Consider the following 18409-nt stretch of genomic DNA (forward strand, 5'->3'; position numbering starts at 1 on the left):
CCTATAGTTTTAGGAAAAACCAAAAAGAATTACTTGAATCAAATTTCAAAACACTTTAAAATAATTTTCTGTGGTCTCTTGTCCATTCCCATGTGATGTTTATGTCTAAAATATAGGTTTGCCCAGTAGGTTTTTCAAAAAAATAATATTGTGGTGGGCCTGTATTACTATGTGTAAAATAAAAATGGCAGAACAGAGAAAGTCATAAGGGGCTCCTAATTCAGAAAGTCTGGTTTCTTTCAAAGACGTGCCTTCACTGTTGAATTGCACTTGGATGAGACGATAAATCTGAAAGCTATTAAGTAAATTGACCTGTAGATCCCGTGAGAAAAATCAAAGCTCTCAGAGTTAGATATGGGGGTGGAGAATATGATTCTAAACCGTTCACTTTACTGTTTCAACCCAGGGCATATGTACTAGACACAGGTGTCCAGACTTTTCCAAATAAGAAGTAATAAGAGTCTACCCAGTTTGGTTCATGAATGCCCCAATGGCCGGTGTGTGTGTGAAACTGCTCTCAGGAGAATGCCTAGACAAGTGGTCTCCACAATATATACTTTAAAATAGTAGATGAGAAAGTTCTGTTGCAGAAAAAAAAAGAGAAACTAAAATATTTTACTTGAGATGTTCTAAAAAGACACATGTCATTGTATCTTGTTTTCATTCTTTCCAACTATCATTTTATGTAAGATGTGTTGATATTTGCAATAAATTCCCCCTTGGTAAATACACTTATGTGTCAGAAAAAGTTAATCTAGTTTGGGTATTACAAAACTTGTCAAACTATTGTACTATTATTTAAATATTCATTCACTCATTCCTTTATAAATCTTTACTGAGCATAAACTATATGCCTGGCAGGTTCTAATAATTGATGATAAAAAGAAGAAAGGAAATAGATAGAAGAAGTAGATAAAATGGGAGGAGGAACATCTTGGTACCATATTTGATTCTAAATAAATAATAATGTTTCAAAAGAAACACTTGTTATATATATACACACACACACACACACAAACAACCTGAAATGGTCAATATTTACAATTAGGGAGATCAATTGTTAAGTTAATCAATTAGCTTCCTGCCAAATGTTTCTTTAGATAATTCTGATTATTTGTTCTTCACTGAAGTCTTTATTACTGGTCCCACTGCTTTTCTGTGAACTAAAAATTAGCTGCAAATACTCATATCTTCTAAAAAAAGACATTCAATCACACTTTGGAATAGAGAGCAAATTTCAATCTTTAAGCTAAAATAAGATTTTCTACTATAGAAAAAATATTTAAGCCTAGAGTCATTAATTTGTTAATAGTCCTTTTCTGCTTTGGACAGTAAGCAGCATTCTGCTTCTACAACTTGTACTAACATCATCCCTATTTCTCCAGCAGTGGCCTTTGTACCAGAAAAAAAAAAACAAACAAAAAACTGTTTGACTCAGTTTTTCCAGTAAAACAGGTGTAACTTCTAATGATATTTTTAGAAATAAAGGTTTAAAAATTATTATGTAGATTGAAATGGATAATTTCTAAATTCATAATATGACAATGTTGTCATTTCTCCTAAACCTATATTATCTCTTCCAAAGAGCTATGTGAATCGAACTGGATGTTACGTATAAAATAATCAAATGAGAAAAAAATTCTGACTGAGTTTAATAAATCCTTAGCATTAAGCTCATTCTGATAATCTCGTCTCTTTTTCTGACTTCGGTGTCAGGAATGGTGGAATGATGGATGCTTGATTGACAGAAGTTCAGGGTCCTTTGCAAGCCAGCTGTGCAGCTTGGTTTCTTCATTTCACCCATCATAACAATAGCCACCACCTGCTGAGTGAGTGCTTGCTATTTGCTAGAAATTCTAATGAAAGTTTTATACACATTGTATTTCATAGACTCTATTATGAGGTGAGAGTTATTATCCCCACACACAGCTAGGAAACTGCAGAGCTAAATACTGAGCGTGGATTTCTATTTTATTTTAAAGCTTTATCCTAACCACTAACCCACTCCACCCCCCAATTAAAAACAATAATTATACAAGTCTACACCTCTAGTGGCAGAACTGAGTTTCTATATCCAGTACCCAATATGAACAATTTATTCTAACATGATTAATCTAGGCAAGAAATAACGGAAGTAGCTATTGCTCCAATTCTAACCATACGTCAGACTAATGAGTAATAGTGTGACAGTTTCAAGTTCACATGGTATAGAATGCTCAGTGTCTGTACAAGTTCAAGTCTGCCTATTTCAAGTTGCTTTAGAGATTCATCTGAAGTGAAGACAGTCTCTAGATAGGAAGTGATTCCCCCTCAGAAAGGAACCTCCAATGATGTTTTTATTCATCACTGCAAGTTCTAATGCTTGATATGAATGATATCCAATTTTATACTGAAAGCCATTAAACCTAGTCTTTTACTAGGAAAAAAAACTGCCTGGACTATCTTGTCTTATAAATAATTACATAGATTATAAATACACAAAGGACTTGAAATTCCCACCAGTCAGTGATAAAATACTATGCCTATTAAAGAATACATAAATTATTAAAGAAATGAGAACAATTAAGGGTTAAGTTTTGAATGAAAGTACAGTCAAACAGAAAGGAGAAAGCTATAAACTTTTTATAAAAAATGATACAAAGGGAAACTCAAAGGCATTAATATTTCATTCAAGTTTTTACAAATTTATATGAGCTAACAATATAACCTTAAAAAGCTGCTATCAACCTGCTTATGAAATGTTATTAAGTCATTAGATATGGTGATATTACAATGACAGTAAAATTAAAGGACATGCTTTTCAAAATTTTATAAGTGGTTAAAATGTGCAAGTGACAATTATGAGTAACTCTTTGTAGCAAGTTATAGTGAACATGTCATAAAAATGAATACATATGATAAGAATAGTGTTTCAGAAGTGATTATTTCAAGTGAAGACTTTTTCTGATATATACAATGAATCAAAGAAAATGTAATATTTTGCCCTCCTAAGGTTTGCTTGTCCTGATTCTCTTGTGTCCCATACTGAAATTATGTTCAATCTACCCTACTGTCCTTTGTGACTAAAACTAGGAGGTCTTTGGAAGCCCACACCCAAGGACAAGAATTTCAAGGCTAGCCTTAACATTTAATCTTATCTTACAAAGAGGCAATATGCACAAACAAATCCAGATTTTCTTAATGGTCTTTTTAATTATTTTCAGATTTTGGTCCCACCTCTTTAGGAATAGCCCATTGGAAACTTGAATGACAGAATCTACCATACACACCAGTTTGTCAAGAACAAAATTCAAGGCACGGTCAAATGCAGTCGGTGACCTGGGATTGGAGTATGGGACGCACTGGTAAAGACCCTTCGAAATCCACCAGTTGCAGCTTACCCGGCTCTGTGTTTCAGCTTTCTATCTAGGATCCCATCTCTTGAAACAAGTTTATTAAATACCAAAATGCCAATCACCATGTTGACCTGTCAAATAGAAACAAAGGTTGGCCTTTCAATGATATTGAAGGGGATCGGGTCCCTGATTTTTCCTGAAAACCCACTTTTATCCATTCACAACCTCGGCAGAATTATATACTCACAATGGTAGTGATAGGAAGCACTTCTCAAATATTTTACAAGTGTGTAAAGGAAAATGGGACACTTTAACAGTGGTGTTAGTGTCTGTCTCTTAAAGGATTCTCATGAGTTGGAAAGGTGTGTGACCTTAATGTTTTAAAGTGCATTAAGCACATTTAATTTCTATGCTTTGCAGCTTACACTGGGGAAATTAACATTCAACTGCCGAACTTTTAAATTGCCATACTATGCCAAGCTGGCATTCTTCTCTCTGAGTCATCCTTGAATAAAATAAATTGGTTAATGAGTTTTACCCTATGCCTGGGAATCAAAAGACTTTGTCTCGCAGTGTGTGGCTAGGGTGAGCCCTGGCATCCAAAGGTGCTAAGGATTTGTTGTTGCTCCCAGCTGGGAGAACAGAATGCCTCAATTCTGCACAGTGTGCAGCTATTTCTCTCATGAGGTAGGGAGCATTTTAATGCACCATGCTTTTCTAGACAAAGGAGAAAGCCTATTCACCTCAGCAGCATCCTTTAAGATGTACACTAACACTAATTTTTACAATGTGCTCTATTGAACCCTTCTCAGCCTTTCCTAAGACTCTCTCACCCACTCAAAAGGTCTTTTGCATGATACAGCTGAAACGAAATCACACATAGTTGTCTTTCTCAAGTCAAATTGTAAAAAGCTGTAGAGATTGCTGTGGTCTATTTTTCTTTAAAGATTTATTTATTATTTATTTATTTATTTAATTTATTTTTGGCTGCGTCGGGTCTTAGTTGCGGCATGCAGGATCTTACGGGATCTTCCACGAGGCATGCAGAATCTTTCGTTGCCGCGTGCAGGTTTTCTCTCTCTAGTTGTGGCACGCAGGCTCCAGGTTGCGTGGGCTCTGTAGTTGTGGCACGCGGGCTCTCTTGTTGAGGTGCGAGAGCTCAGGAGTTGTGGCACACGGGCTTAGTTGCCCCGCGGCATGTAGAATCTTAGCTCCCTGACCAGGGATCGAACCCACGTCCCCTGCATTGTAAGGTGGATTCTTTAGCACTGGACCAACAGGGAAGCCCCACTGTGGTCTATATGTAGCAGCTTTAGTCTAAGAGCTCCCGGTTCTCTAACCTACCAGAGCTTCCTGATAAAGGAATCCAGTACAATGCTGGAACCAAGATAGATAATCAAGGAGAAATATTTTCTCCTTTTTGCCTTCCTGCCCCTCACCCTCCATGGTCAAAAGAATCTTGGTGCGACCCCCAATGCAAATGGTGAAGCCTTTACACTGAAACTAGCAGTTCACAAGACTTCTGTTTTAAATGAAGCAGGACGACCAGTTAATAAAAAAAGAAACTTCCACTTCTCCAACATGCTTTGGGCAGACGGAACATAAAGCTGAAATCTGCTGAATGACTGGTGTAAGGAAGATCCAAAGCACCCGTGAGGTAAGGACTTAGGTGTCACTCTTCATAGCTTCCTTACAAGATACCATTTGATCAAGAGAAAGAGTTACTCATCTTTGTACGTCTATTATTTGAACTAAAAAATAGAAAGTGTATTCCATGGATTCTATTTCTCTACACTTTAATCATGAGGGAATTCATCACCACTCCAAAGACCTTTTATCTTTCAATTATACACATACTTTTTGTTTCTTCATTTTAGGGTTATAGGTATGTGAACCTAGTAGCCTAGGGCAATAATTCAATTGATTAAATAAAAATTTAATGCAGCAGACAAAAATGTGTGCAATAGTTTCATTTGCCCTATGCTCTTCTAACCCTCATGCCTAGATTTTCTTTTTCTTGTGAATCACAAACAGTTCCTGCTCTCTGTTTTAATTTAGAGGCGGAAGGACAGGCTTTACAGGAAGAAAAGTCACGCAGAGTTATTAAGAAAGATATCACTAGCTTCCAATTTATTGAATGAATTGTTCAAGAAACCAAAGGGTAACTTTTCAATTAGAAATCTAATTGTACAGCGAAATGGATCTTTGTATTTCATTCAGATCATTTCTTTACTCTCTAACATTTTTCAAAGATTTATTAGGCAAGAAAGATTTGTAATCAATAAATTCAGAGAGAGAGAAAGAAAGGCAGATTAGTGGGAAATTTTCATGTTCCTATAAACAAACATGTAAAGGAATTCTTTTCTAATTCAGAAAAGAAAAATTTGTAAAACTTATGCATAACATATGGAAGGGGTTCTCAACTGAGGCCAGGGCCGGGGTTGGGGGGAGATTTTTGCCCCCAGAGAACATTGAGAAATGTCTGGAGACATTTTCTGATTGTTAACAACTGAAGGGTATTATTGGTATTTAGTAGGTAGGTGTCAGGGGTGCTGATAAACACACAGGACAGCCTCACAACAAAGAAATGTCCAGCTCAAGATGTCTGCAGCACGGAGGCTAAGAAACTTTGACCCACGAACATATATTTTCTTGTTGCTATTTGGTATCAGCCACAGTTATTATTAAGAGATCTTAATAACTATGTAGCTCATACAGAGTAGTGTGAAGTTGAAATAATAATGATGAAATTCTATACATTAATGAGGAAGAATTTACCAAAACTTAAACTTCGTCACAAATGTGAAATTCCTGTAAGAGAAATCCCACACTCCCACGTTTAATTCTTCAGCCTTCAAAATAAGAATATTTTAGCGTAATAAAGGACTGAATGGCAGTTAACATTCAAATTTAAGCAAAGATTCATTGAACTTTAACATTTCTACACAATACGGAAGTGTCTCTCTAATGGAAACGAGGTAACCTTCCTTTGCTAAGAAAACAAACTAAGTTGATTTCGGTGTTTACCAGGACAACAGCAGCTGCGGGTCCCACAAAAGCGTAGAGCAGTCCTCCTTCAAGGGAGAGCCAGCAGCTGAAAATAACATCAGATAAAAACTAACAAAAATTAGTGATAAGGGTTAAACCACTAAAGTGTGATACAAATAACTTGGAATTTTGGCATATTTCAAAGGTTTGTAGTTTAAAAAAAATAGCACAGAAGATGTGGAAAAAAGCTAAGATTAGCTCATTTAGTGAGTAAGAAATACTATATACCTCTCACAGAAAAGACGCTTTGATTATAAGGTCTTACTGTTGGGCAGTTAAAACATTTTAGACAAATTACTCTTGCAGTGAGGTTTTTATACTGACTTTCAGTACAAAGGTGATGATTAAGTTTTGTAAAATGCTGCTTTACATCCATTATGGAATTTTTCAAATATACTTTGAAGCAAGAACAGCATGTTTTTAGAGTCTTATATGTGCCATTTACCTGTTCTTCTTTGAGGCCATTGAGATAGTGGGAGACATTGGTTTAAAAGCCATCATTGCAAAGAATGGATAATCTACATTTTGCATGCTTTTTTTTTCTTCTAATTTTACTTTTTCCTAGACTACTAAAAAAATCACTGAAGATAAGCTTTTGAATAAAAATAAATACAGCTGTGTTTGTTTCAATTACTAGCTTCACCAAGAGAGGCAGGTTTGCATTGATAGAGACATGGTAACCACTTAGGTAAAAACACTCATTCTCTCATAGCAGAGAGGGCTGTCAAGAGGTCCCCTTGATGCAGTCATGCCCACCATTTCATGCACTTGTCTTTGACCTCTGACCCTTTCCGTATTATTTCTCAGTCCTCAGAATCAGCAGACTGCCTCCAAAGTGACCAACAATCAACAATTAACAATAACTGTTCTCTCTCTTCTAAGAACTTTTCTATATTGGCTGTGGTGGTGGTTACATGACTTACGCATTTGTTAAAACTCACAGAATTATATACACTTAATAAGGTGAATGTTACTATGTAAATCAGTGCATGCGTGTGTGCATGCGTGCGTGTGTGCGTGTGTGCGTGTGTGTGTGGATTCAAAGTCTGCATCTAGTTATTGCTCCTTGGCCATAACAGTGCATAGATAAAAGTCTACTTTTCCACTTTGAGGTCGACGATTTAATATCTATTTTAAAAATAAAATACCTGGAGAAAAAGCCCTTAGTCTGATAGAATGCTTCAGTTTGGTGTCTCTGAGACTGTTACTCAATTTCTACTGCATTTTTGTGTAAATTCACCTTCAAACTGATACATTCCTCATCGTATTGCATTCATTGTTAATCATACACTCCTTGAAAGTTGGAACTGTGCCATCTGTAATCCTACTTCTTTCCATGTCCCCAACATGGTGCCTTTCAAAAAGAGGCATGCTACTGTGAAAAGCAATAGCTTAAAGGTAATGGTGCTGTACTAGGACTGCTCTACAGCATATGCTACCAGGGAGTTTTTCTGTACTGTAGATTGCATAAGAAAAGCAAGTGCTCTGATGACATGAGTTCTTGCAATTCTTTGGAGGTTTCTTTCAGATGGCAGGTGAAGTGGTGTCTTTTGGCACGCTCTCCAGTTGGATGTACCCACCGGAGGGCCTCATTAGCAACAATCCCTATCTCAAACCTGAGCACAGTTAAACAGGACATCTCCCTTTAAGACGTATGCCTCTAATAAGATGCACATCTCTTTCCTCATTTCTCTACTGTCTCCTCAACTTGAAAGAGCAGATGAAGTAAAATATGAAAGTGCATTGCTTTACATTTGAAAGATTAAATTTAGCCTTGACTTATAAATTCTCTCATAGAATGTTATAAGTATTCCAGCTCTGATTAGGGTGGGCTGATGCCACATCCCTTTTTCTCCCTTCTAATTTCTTCCACAGCCCAGGAATTTTCTGATTTGGAGTCTATTGATTCCTGACCTACAGGTTTCAATATGCATTACCCTAACATAGCAACAAAACTTGAACTAACGTGACATAATTTGGTGGCTACCAGTATATACTATCATCTGTGAAATCAGAAGCTCAGATCGGAATCATATTCTAAAATGTAAACATTTCAAGGTTTATCCAGTTCTTTAAAAAAGGTATCTGAGATTGAACATGCAAAGTAAATATTGAAATATTTTAGAAATTAAGGACGCTGGTCTTACAAAGACATGGGAGACTGAAACAAGAATTCTGAATAGTCCTGCAGCATTTAGTGTTTAACTTTTGTGCATTTAAGCCACTTCCATCATTCCTCAGTAATATGACTTATACCATTGTTAATGACTCAGTGATAAAGTGCAAGCCATCAGCAGTGCCAGCCAAGACTAATGAAGCATATTTGATGATTTACTTAATAATAAACAAGATTTATCACTGTGGACGGACTTACTAGTGATCAGTGCCATATCCTTTTGTCCTGGTGAAGCCTACTGATGTGGCCACCACTAATGCTGGTAAACCTGCAAGAAAAGCATTGTCACACTTCACATTCAGCTACAACCACTGTGCACACTGGCTCAAGCAAAGCCAGAACAAACTTGGAGTGCTGAAATCGGAGGAACTACCTTCAGATGAATCACTTCATAAAGTATGTTTCCATTACAAAATTTCTTCCAAGTACAAAAACATGAGTACACCAGCTGGGTTTTTAAGTCAGCGCATTTCTCTGATGTTGCTAGGTTACCACCGCATTTGACATGGGTTTAAAGGAAACTCATAACAGAGATTTAGTATATCTTTTGTTTTTTTCCCTAGGGGTTTACACTCTTATAAAGGAAATTTATATTTATAAAATCAGAAAGGCAAAAAAAGGATGTTCTGGTGTGATGGAGTATCACAGAAATGGAACATTCAGTTGGCCTCATATCGATCCACATCAAGTTGTACTTATAATAAGATAGAAAAAATAAATCACTTACTTCTTTATGATTTACTTATAACAAGAATGTAGGAACAGGGTTAAGGGCTCGAGGAATTGATTTTTAGGCTTCCTGCCCATACTCCTTTAACAATCCTGAACAAAGTTCAGGGAATTTATGCCAGTTTTTCTTCATGAACCTCTAGGTAGGTATCACTCCGGACAATACTTAGTCCCTCTTGGCATTCAAGTGCCTGCATTCCTGCACCAATTCCGACCTGACATCTTTCGGTTTATGTTTCTATGAATCATGCTTACCTTGCTCAAGTTCAATGGAAACTCCCTGTTTTTGGCGAATGGAGTTCAGTCTAACCTAATGGTTTATCCGGTCATGCCTTTTTATCAGGAAGACCATGTTTGTGTTTTCAGGTTGAAAAATCCATCATCTTCCTGTGTCCCCTCCATCCATCTTCTTTCTTCCTATCATTTTTTCTTATTCTCTTCTGGGAATCTTCAAATGATATCACATTCCTTCACGAGGTTTAAATGATGGGAACTGTAAAGAGCACCTCTGAGGAACACACCATGTTCTTTTAAACAAATGCTGGTCTCTCCCTCTCTCTGCATATATATGATATTATATGTATGTGTATATGTATATATCTCTCTGTATATATATATATGTGTATACACACATATATATATGTACACACATATATTTGTAAATATATGTATGTATATAATTATATGTATAATGTCTCTTCCTCCCCCTTTCTTGTCCTCCATCTTCTCTTCCTTTTTCATATAGTTGAAATTTTTGATTGACCAGACCGAGTTTGTTAGATAAAAATTCTCTTCTGGGTGCTAGCTGAAGAGCTAATAATCTTCATTCCATACAATTTAGATTTAAAATTTTTCTGAATTATTATGTTGCCCTTTGCCATCATGAAACTCATATGCTACTATTCTGCCCACTCCCAGACCTCCTGACAGTCTAGAACCATTGGTTTAGCTTTTTTGCTACCCAGAGGAGTTTAATATTAGCTGTCATCCTGGAGACCAGCTGTGCACCCTTCTCCTCAATATCATCTTTGGTAATGATGTTAAATAAGGTAGCTAAGGTTCCTGAAAATTGCTACTCTTTATGCTTCAAGGAAAGTCTTCATTTCCCTGCATACTGTAGTTCTTAGACCTAATCAATTCCTGATTCAACTTTAGAAGGTCTTTAACATGAAATCCAGACAAAACTTTTAAGAAACTGTAAGTACATTACATTCTCCAATCTCTTCTTAATGGTTTTCCCATTTCCCTGTGCAGACATGACATCCCCTAGCTGAAAACTGATGGATAATCCTCGTGTTCTTGGTCCTATATTTTCCAGCATGAATTATTCTGGTATGGTAATAAGTCCACTTATTTCTAATTTTTCAGGGTCCCTCTAGCATCCTATTCTCCAGTCTTCTGGTACATTAGGCATTTCTTATATATTTGGTCCAAAATTCTCCAAGTTTTTTAGTGCAGGTCTTTTGAAACTCAAAGGCAAATAAGACAAAATCCTGTTTTTTCCCCTAAAACTAGTTTCTTAAGTGAATTAAACTAATTAATTATAATTAAACCAATTTATTAATTCCAATTAAACTTTAGAATTGGTCCTTTGAAATGTATAGGTCTTCCAGATGTCCATTTCATAAGTCAATGTGACAGAAACTTTTCCTAATGAAGAATTAATTCATCCTCAGCCCATCAGCAATTCTGTGTTTCCTTTGAGGACCCCACAGACTAGCCATGAGGTTTCACTCACGGTCTGAACAGCTTTCTCCTGTGACGCGAATAGTTCTATTGAAATGGAGTCCTCAGAGTTTTCTTGTGGGGAGTACAGTACATGGTTAGTGTACATGACTAGAACATCATGCTTTGAGCCCTGAACATCTTAAGACATTTTGTGTTTCCAGAACCTATTAGTAGAGAACACTTTGATTCCTTGTCTGTAGATACCTCAGGTCTCATTTCCTACCACGTGGGCACTATTGATTATCAACTGACCAGCTACGTGGTCATCTAATATTCACTCCTTTTTAAAGTTCCAAACGCTCAAAGAATGTTCAAATATGACCAGCCTCCTATATTTCCACTTCCTCATATCAAATTAGACAAAGTAGCCTGGGGATAAACACACTCTCCAGCTTCATTCATTACAGAAGTGTTCAAGGTCATTTTAACAAGAGCACGAAAGGGAATATTAATATGCTTACCCCATCCAAGGCACAAAAAGCGTTTCCTTATAAGCCGCGTCCTAATTTTTCCAGTTACAGCCATATATGATTGCCACGCCTCAGTCAAAACCCAACAGAATGAAGCCAGGAAGAAAAAGTGCAAAAATGCAGTGGTGGTTGTACAGATGCTCTGTGGAAACAGAAAAGACTCACACTTAATATGCGGGCATCACATGTCCTTCAGAAGGTTGTTAATCTCCAACCCATTGCTTTTACTTCAAATATCTACCTCTGCTTTGTGACAGAGTAATTATTTACAGAAATTAGAGACCCTGGAGTCTTTATGCTGTACATTATCTATGATAGAAAAAAATGTCCTAATTCCACTTGTGTGTTCAGTTTTTTATGAGGTGAAGCCTGAATGTAAATTTAAACTCTAGGGAGATTTAAATTAATACTTTACTTGAATTTTTTTCTTGAAACATAATTATGGGAATGATCCTTTCTTTGGGTTAATTTAAGTTACAGACATGTTGCATAATTCTTTTTGGTACTTTCTTTATCCTTCCTTTTTAACCAATAATGCTTTGTTGTATTATCTGTTGATGTTAAAATTATATCGCCACAGCCTTTCAAAAGAAAAAAATTACTATGCTTTTTTATACAAGTGTGATATTCAAGGTGTAAGGGCAAAGTACAAAATGAGGTCTGGCTAATAGCCTAGAAAAAAATAGCATACGTATTTCAAAGCACTTAATACATTGCTCTGTGTTATTACACTATAATGTGTATCCTAATCAAATCATTTTGAAAAGCTAACCAAGTCACTGGCAGTACACAGCCATGATTTCAGAGATCTTTTTCTTTGTGCGACTTAATCACTTAAATGTGCCACCATTAGTTACTTGTGACTCATCTGCAAAGATGAGCAGCTTCATTTTGGTAAAGGCTGCTACTTACTTCACTACTGGTATAATTTCTTTGTGTAAATCTTGTTAAAATGCCAGTCTTTATAAACCAGTCCCACTAAGCAAACTAATTTCTTCCTTTGTCAGTTTCAGTCTTGCTGTTTCCAAAAATTGAAAAAAAGCAAAACAGAGAGAGCTACAAAAAAAATCACTAAAAACTCATAACAAAGAAATAAAAATACAATCCCCATCCTCCCATCTCCATTCTGATCCACTATAGCAGAATATCTTTAAAAAAATTTAACCCAAATTATTCAAATTATTTGTTTATTCTTTGGAAATTCACCAGATGTTAATTTCGCTTTTCAGTTCTTTTAATCATATATAAAAAAACTTTACCATGTTTATCTCACCAGGTTGATTTAATGAGGAGGGATAATGTACAGATGCTGAGTAGGACTGTGCTAGGCAGATGGCAACTGCTTAATCGATTATGAGTATAATCATCATTTTTTAAGTAGTACTAAAAATGCTGTTACCATTTTTCAGCATGGGATTCCTTATTTCATGTGGTACTTAAATCTACTTGGTACTTAAGTTTATTCTTACAAAACTGATGGGAGTTTGGGACTGACATGTACACACTGCTGTATTAAAAATGGATAACCAACAAGGACCTACTGTAGAGCACAGGGAACTCTGGTCAATATTATGTAACAACCCAAATGGGAAAATAATTTTAAAAAGAATAGATACATGTATATGTATAACTGAATCACTTTGCTGTACACCTGAAATAATCACAACATTGTTAATCAACTCTAATATAAAATAAAAAGTAAAAAAAAAAAGCAATCCATAAAGAAATTGATAACTTTCAGTCTGAGAAAGTCATGGATTTCCAGCACCTTCTTCCTCATCCCTTTACTCCTGTTTCAGCCATAATGCAGGAGCTTTAACCAACTGTGATTCCTCCTGTACTTGAGACACAGACTTTTTTCCACATTGAAGTTTAAACATCTGCAGGCTGATTACTTTGCTCCTTCTTGATCTGTGGTCCCTGATCCCGATTTGAATTTCAAAGATAACCCTTCCATTCAATTCCTGGACTAGTTACACTTTCTAATTCACCTGTCATTTCCTTCCAACTGGTCGTCTCCTCTCAGTTGTATGTGTTTATTGATTTATAAACTATCAGTACAGGCTTATATGAAACAATGCAAAATGTTGAAATGTTTAAATGATAAGTGCTAGAGGCACTGACATTTTGTAAGAAGTAGTAAAATGCTCAAGGTCTCACTACAGTGACTTAATTTGCTCTCGCTATATTATGCTTGTTACTTTGGGATTTATGAGACTCCCTTTAATTCTAATGTAAATTGAAATACACATAATACAAATAATTTGGGGTTACTGACATTTATATTTCGAGAATTCATGTCTCTCGGGACAATAATATGGTCACAACGTGTGTGGGGAAATATACAGTAACGAGAGAAGTAAGACCCATTTCTATGGGTGGTGGCATCCTACTATGATCAGATGAAATTCATATACATCTAGACAGTGCTCCAAGTATGGAATTAAGCTGTCTCAATGTAATAAAGGTGTATCTGTGGACTAAAGAGGTCTAAAGTTACAAAACTAATCTTGTACAAAGGGTACAGCAAAACCCTATGATGCTGAGAGAGAGGGAGCTACATTTTGCTTCATTATCACGTGAAGGATCAGTATACTCAGATATGCACTTCATGAAACACACACTGATTTTTCTACAGATGTCTTATATTTGCTAAGCTGTCTTTTAAAGTACAACTTTTATAAATAGCGATTTTCAAATAAAGTCTGTTATTTTCACATTTGTCCCATCAGTTTCCAGAAGGTGGCCACTCTTCTGGAAAGTCTGGGGCTCAGGATTCTCTGATTTCTTCTTCCACAGAACCTAAATCCCACATCAGGAACCCACAGAGATCACCCATCCTTGGATCCCCACAGTACTGGGGACTTTTCCACTTATAACCTCAAACTCTGATTTTCCTTTTCTGTCAACGTTCATGTCTTGTCTCTTGGTCAATTCTTCCTGCCACCGGACCCTCTGTGGTGATCTCCACCCTCTCACACCCTGTCTTTACTCAGCCCATGTGTGTCTGCTCTCAACTCCATCAGAGCTGGGTCTTCACAGCTTGCCACTCACTAGCTCTTCAAGCTCATCATCCACTTCTTCGGCTCCTCCTTCCCTGTTGTTGATAAATATTACAAAACTTGGAAAGGTATTTAACTTGGCAAACTGAGGACAGTTTATACCTATAACCTTCACGTACACTTTTCATTGCCAATCCATAGGGACAACAGAAAAGGTTGCATAAAATAACTGGAAAGAAAAGATATGTAAACTATGGTAGACTAGGTACTGTGAGAAATGCCTGATAAACAGAGAGCTGACGAGGGAGGAATGAAGAATACCAAGCCCAAAGCTACCCATTAGGAGCAGAGATTAAGACATGGAAAGTAGGAGATGTACGATATATGGATGATACAGAGGCTCCTACATCTGTTTAAAAGTATTTTTGGAAGAAAAAAAGAGAAAATTTAGGGAGGAGGAAGCCTTTAAAGAAATATTATGGGGAAATTTCTCAGAACATTAAAGATCCTCTAGCTGGAAGACAGATACACACACACACACACACACACACACACACACACACACACACACCCCAAGATCTATTGTGATGAAATCTGTGAACATCAAGAATAAAGACAAAATCCTAGAAGCTGTCAGAGTCAAAAGAAAGATTACTTCCAAAGGAATAAGAATCACATTGACGTCAGATTCCTTGTGAGCAACCCAGGATATAAGAAGACAATAGGCTATCTTCAATATTCTAAGGGAAAATAACTTTGCAGAATTCTACACACAGCAAAACTATTATTCAGGTAGAGGCAGAAATAAAGACATTTTTTAGAATGGAAAGGAACTTTGAAGTTTATTACCTTAAGATTCTCTCTGAAAGAACTGCTAGACAATAAAAACCAATAATAATAAAAAATCCAGAAGAAAGGAATGAGACAAAAGAAGTCTCATGAATATCAATATTAAAATATGTTAAGTCTTAATAAATGCTTATTAAAAATTAAAAATATATATTTATTATATAGCCACTTGGATATATAATTCAAAATACTATCAATGAGGGCTAAAAGGTGAGACATAAAAGTTGCAAAGGAGCAGGGTAATTTAAAAGTATGTTGAAGCCTCTTTTTTTGTCTGCAGGAATATTTCAGATACTGAGTAACTCTAGATGTTAGAAAGACATGTTTGAACATTTATGTTAACAATGTTAAGGTAACCAAAAATGGTGGAAACAATATATTTGTAAAATAGTAGAAAAATTGAACTAAGAAAAATCTATCAGTCCAATTAAGTAGGCAAAAGGGCAACTAGAAAATATAATACACAGAAAAATTAAATGAGGATAAGAATAATTCCAAACTACAGGAATCACAATAAATGGGAATGCTTTAGATTCACTAGTTAAACGTTAAGAACTTTTATCCTGCATAAGAAATAATAAATCCAGTAATGAGTTTATAAGAGACCTCAAACACAATGACATAGGAAGACTGAGAATAAAGAGATGAAAGAGCTATATTAAGCAAATGCTAATAAGAAAAAAATCAGATGTCACAATGTTAATATTGAAAAGAGCATTAAAAGAGATGAAGGACTTTTCATACTGATAAAAGGAGCAGGCCATAAAGAAGTTTCCAAAGTAACACATTTCTATGAAACTCATCACAAGTTTCCAAAGTATATGAAACAAAACCTGAGAAAACTACAAGGACAAACTGTCAAACTAAGTTTACAATGAAAGAAAACCTATAGCTCTCAGAAAGTCACAGAAAAGTGGAGAAAAATAGTAATATGGAATACTATAACAATCAATAAAAGTGATTAATCTTCTTCCTTTGCAATATTATACATCAGAAACAACATGTGCAGTTCTTTAAAATACAAATAGAATATTTATAGCAGTTAACTAGTGCTAGGACAGAAAGTAGAATAAAATAAACTTAAGAAGTTTGATAACATACAGGACATTTTCACAAACTACAATGTAATGAGTTTAGAAATCAAAATTAAAATTCTGTACCTCTTGGGGGGAAAACTTTTAAATAATTAATAAATTAAAGAGAAATTAAAATCCAAATTATAAACTATTTAGAACTGAAAATCAGTATCAAAACTTGTGCAATTTTACTATGACAGTACTCAGGAGAGTTAAAGCCACAGACAGAAAACAAGAGAAAATGAAAATAAATGGGCCACTTAAAGAAATCAGAGGGAGTTTTATAAAGACAAAAGCAGAAATTACAAATGAAAAAATTTAAAAAGAGTCAAATTGATCTACAAAACCCAAGCTGATTCAAGAGGCTAATAAAGCAGCTACACCTTTGGCTATTGTGGTTTTTTAAAGGGTGGAGGAGAAAGAAAAATAAATAACATTAGGAATAAAAAATGTTATTAAAAGTATCATAAAAGAATAGCAGGTAATATATATATATATAATTGAAAATCTACATAAGATGGACATTCTTTAAGAAAAACATAAATGATCAAAATTGGCCTGAGAGATAAAATTTAATCTTAGCTAAAATGGAAAGGTAGTAAAAGGTAATAAAAGAAATCTTCAAAAATGACAGAAGGTTCAGAAAAATTTACTGGCAAATTCTAACAAACAATGTATTATAAGTCCCATTTTATAAAATATTTTCAGACCAAAGAAAAAGATGAGAAGTATCTGATTCATTTTACAAGGCTAGAATAACATTGACATCAAAATGAACAAGAAAACTATGAGCCACTTTCACTTATCTACATAAATGTGAAAGTATTAAATTAAAGATCAAATCCAGAAATACAGAAAAAAAGATAATAAATCACTGTCAAATAAGTGTGCCCACTAATGCAGGATGATTTCAACATTTAAAGTGACCCTCAATATAATTTATTATATTAACAGATTAAAGAAACCATGTGATCATATCAATAAATGTGAAAGAATTTGATAAAATTCAAAATCCAATGATTATTTAAGATATCTTCATTACATATTACAAATAGAGGAGAACATTCTTACTTAATAAAGGTTATCTCTCCAAAACTTATGATTGAAAATCATATCTAATAGTGAAATATTAGAAGCATTCCCATCATGAATTAAAGCAGGCCCACCATCACTTCTACTATTCTAAATTGTATAGGAGGTCCTCACCAAAACAATATAAGAAAAAGTAATAGGAAAGGAAGAGACAATATTTTCATCATTGCAGAAATATATCTCCTTACTAGAAAACCCAAAAGGATCAATTTTTTAAAAATTGGAAATATTAAGAAGAATCAACAAGGTGGCTGCAAATAAGATCAACATACAAATATTATATTTCCTGTACACTGATATCAATATACAAAACTGACTTCCTTATATACCAACAATATCCATTGGAAGATGTAGTACAAAATTTCTAACTACTCATGACTGATTTGTCTTTCTTCTCCCTCCCAAACCATGTTAAAATGGCCAAATTTTTAAGCAACAGGAAAAAAAGAGAATAGGCAGTAGACAAGAGTGAATGAACTCAAGGCATTGACAAATTCAGAAGATGCTGAGGGAAGGAGGTGTAACTGACTTAGAGTGGCAGAGAAAGTTACAGCCTAAGCTCTTGTAGGGTGAGGGAGTGGTGGAGGAAATACTGACTGTAATGGAGCCAAGTCACTCTGCAGACCTTCAGAGGGTTTAACACGTGGAAACAGTAGGGGCCAGAAATGGAAGGAAGACCCAAGTTTGCATGGGACTGAAAAAGAGCCAGGTTGGTTGAAAACTCTACATACAGAGCAGCTGAAACTATTTCTTCCCAGCTCAATGCAGCCTAGCACTGTCACAGGGAGGCTTAGTCTCTGAAAAATTCAGTGGGTTGGGTTCTGAACTCAGACACCAGTCTCAGTGGGTAAGTGTACAAGGCAGATACAAATGTATGTATTAAACCATAGGGCCCTCCCTCTCT

The 18409-nt window shown here is 35.4% G+C and overlaps 1 protein-coding gene across 3 annotated transcripts in view; it reads right to left on the reverse strand.

The window, feature by feature from the left end:
- ADGRB3 (adhesion G protein-coupled receptor B3) overlaps positions 1-18409 on the reverse strand; it is a 793577-nt gene that overhangs the window by 45244 nt on the left and 729924 nt on the right. For all 3 annotated transcript variants that reach the window (XM_004270131.3, XM_049695237.1, XM_004270132.3), the window contains 4 exons: positions 11478-11628; positions 8758-8827; positions 6363-6429; positions 3381-3466 (listed from right to left, as the gene is read on the reverse strand). In XM_004270131.3, the coding sequence (XP_004270179.1) occupies positions 3381-3466; positions 6363-6429; positions 8758-8827; positions 11478-11628 (374 nt within the window). The remainder of the gene's footprint in view (positions 1-3380; positions 3467-6362; positions 6430-8757; positions 8828-11477; positions 11629-18409) is intronic.

The sequence above is a fragment of the Orcinus orca genome, chromosome 12 (assembly GCF_937001465.1).
Source record: "Orcinus orca chromosome 12, mOrcOrc1.1, whole genome shotgun sequence".
In the NCBI taxonomy this organism is placed as follows: domain Eukaryota; kingdom Metazoa; phylum Chordata; class Mammalia; order Artiodactyla; family Delphinidae; genus Orcinus; species Orcinus orca.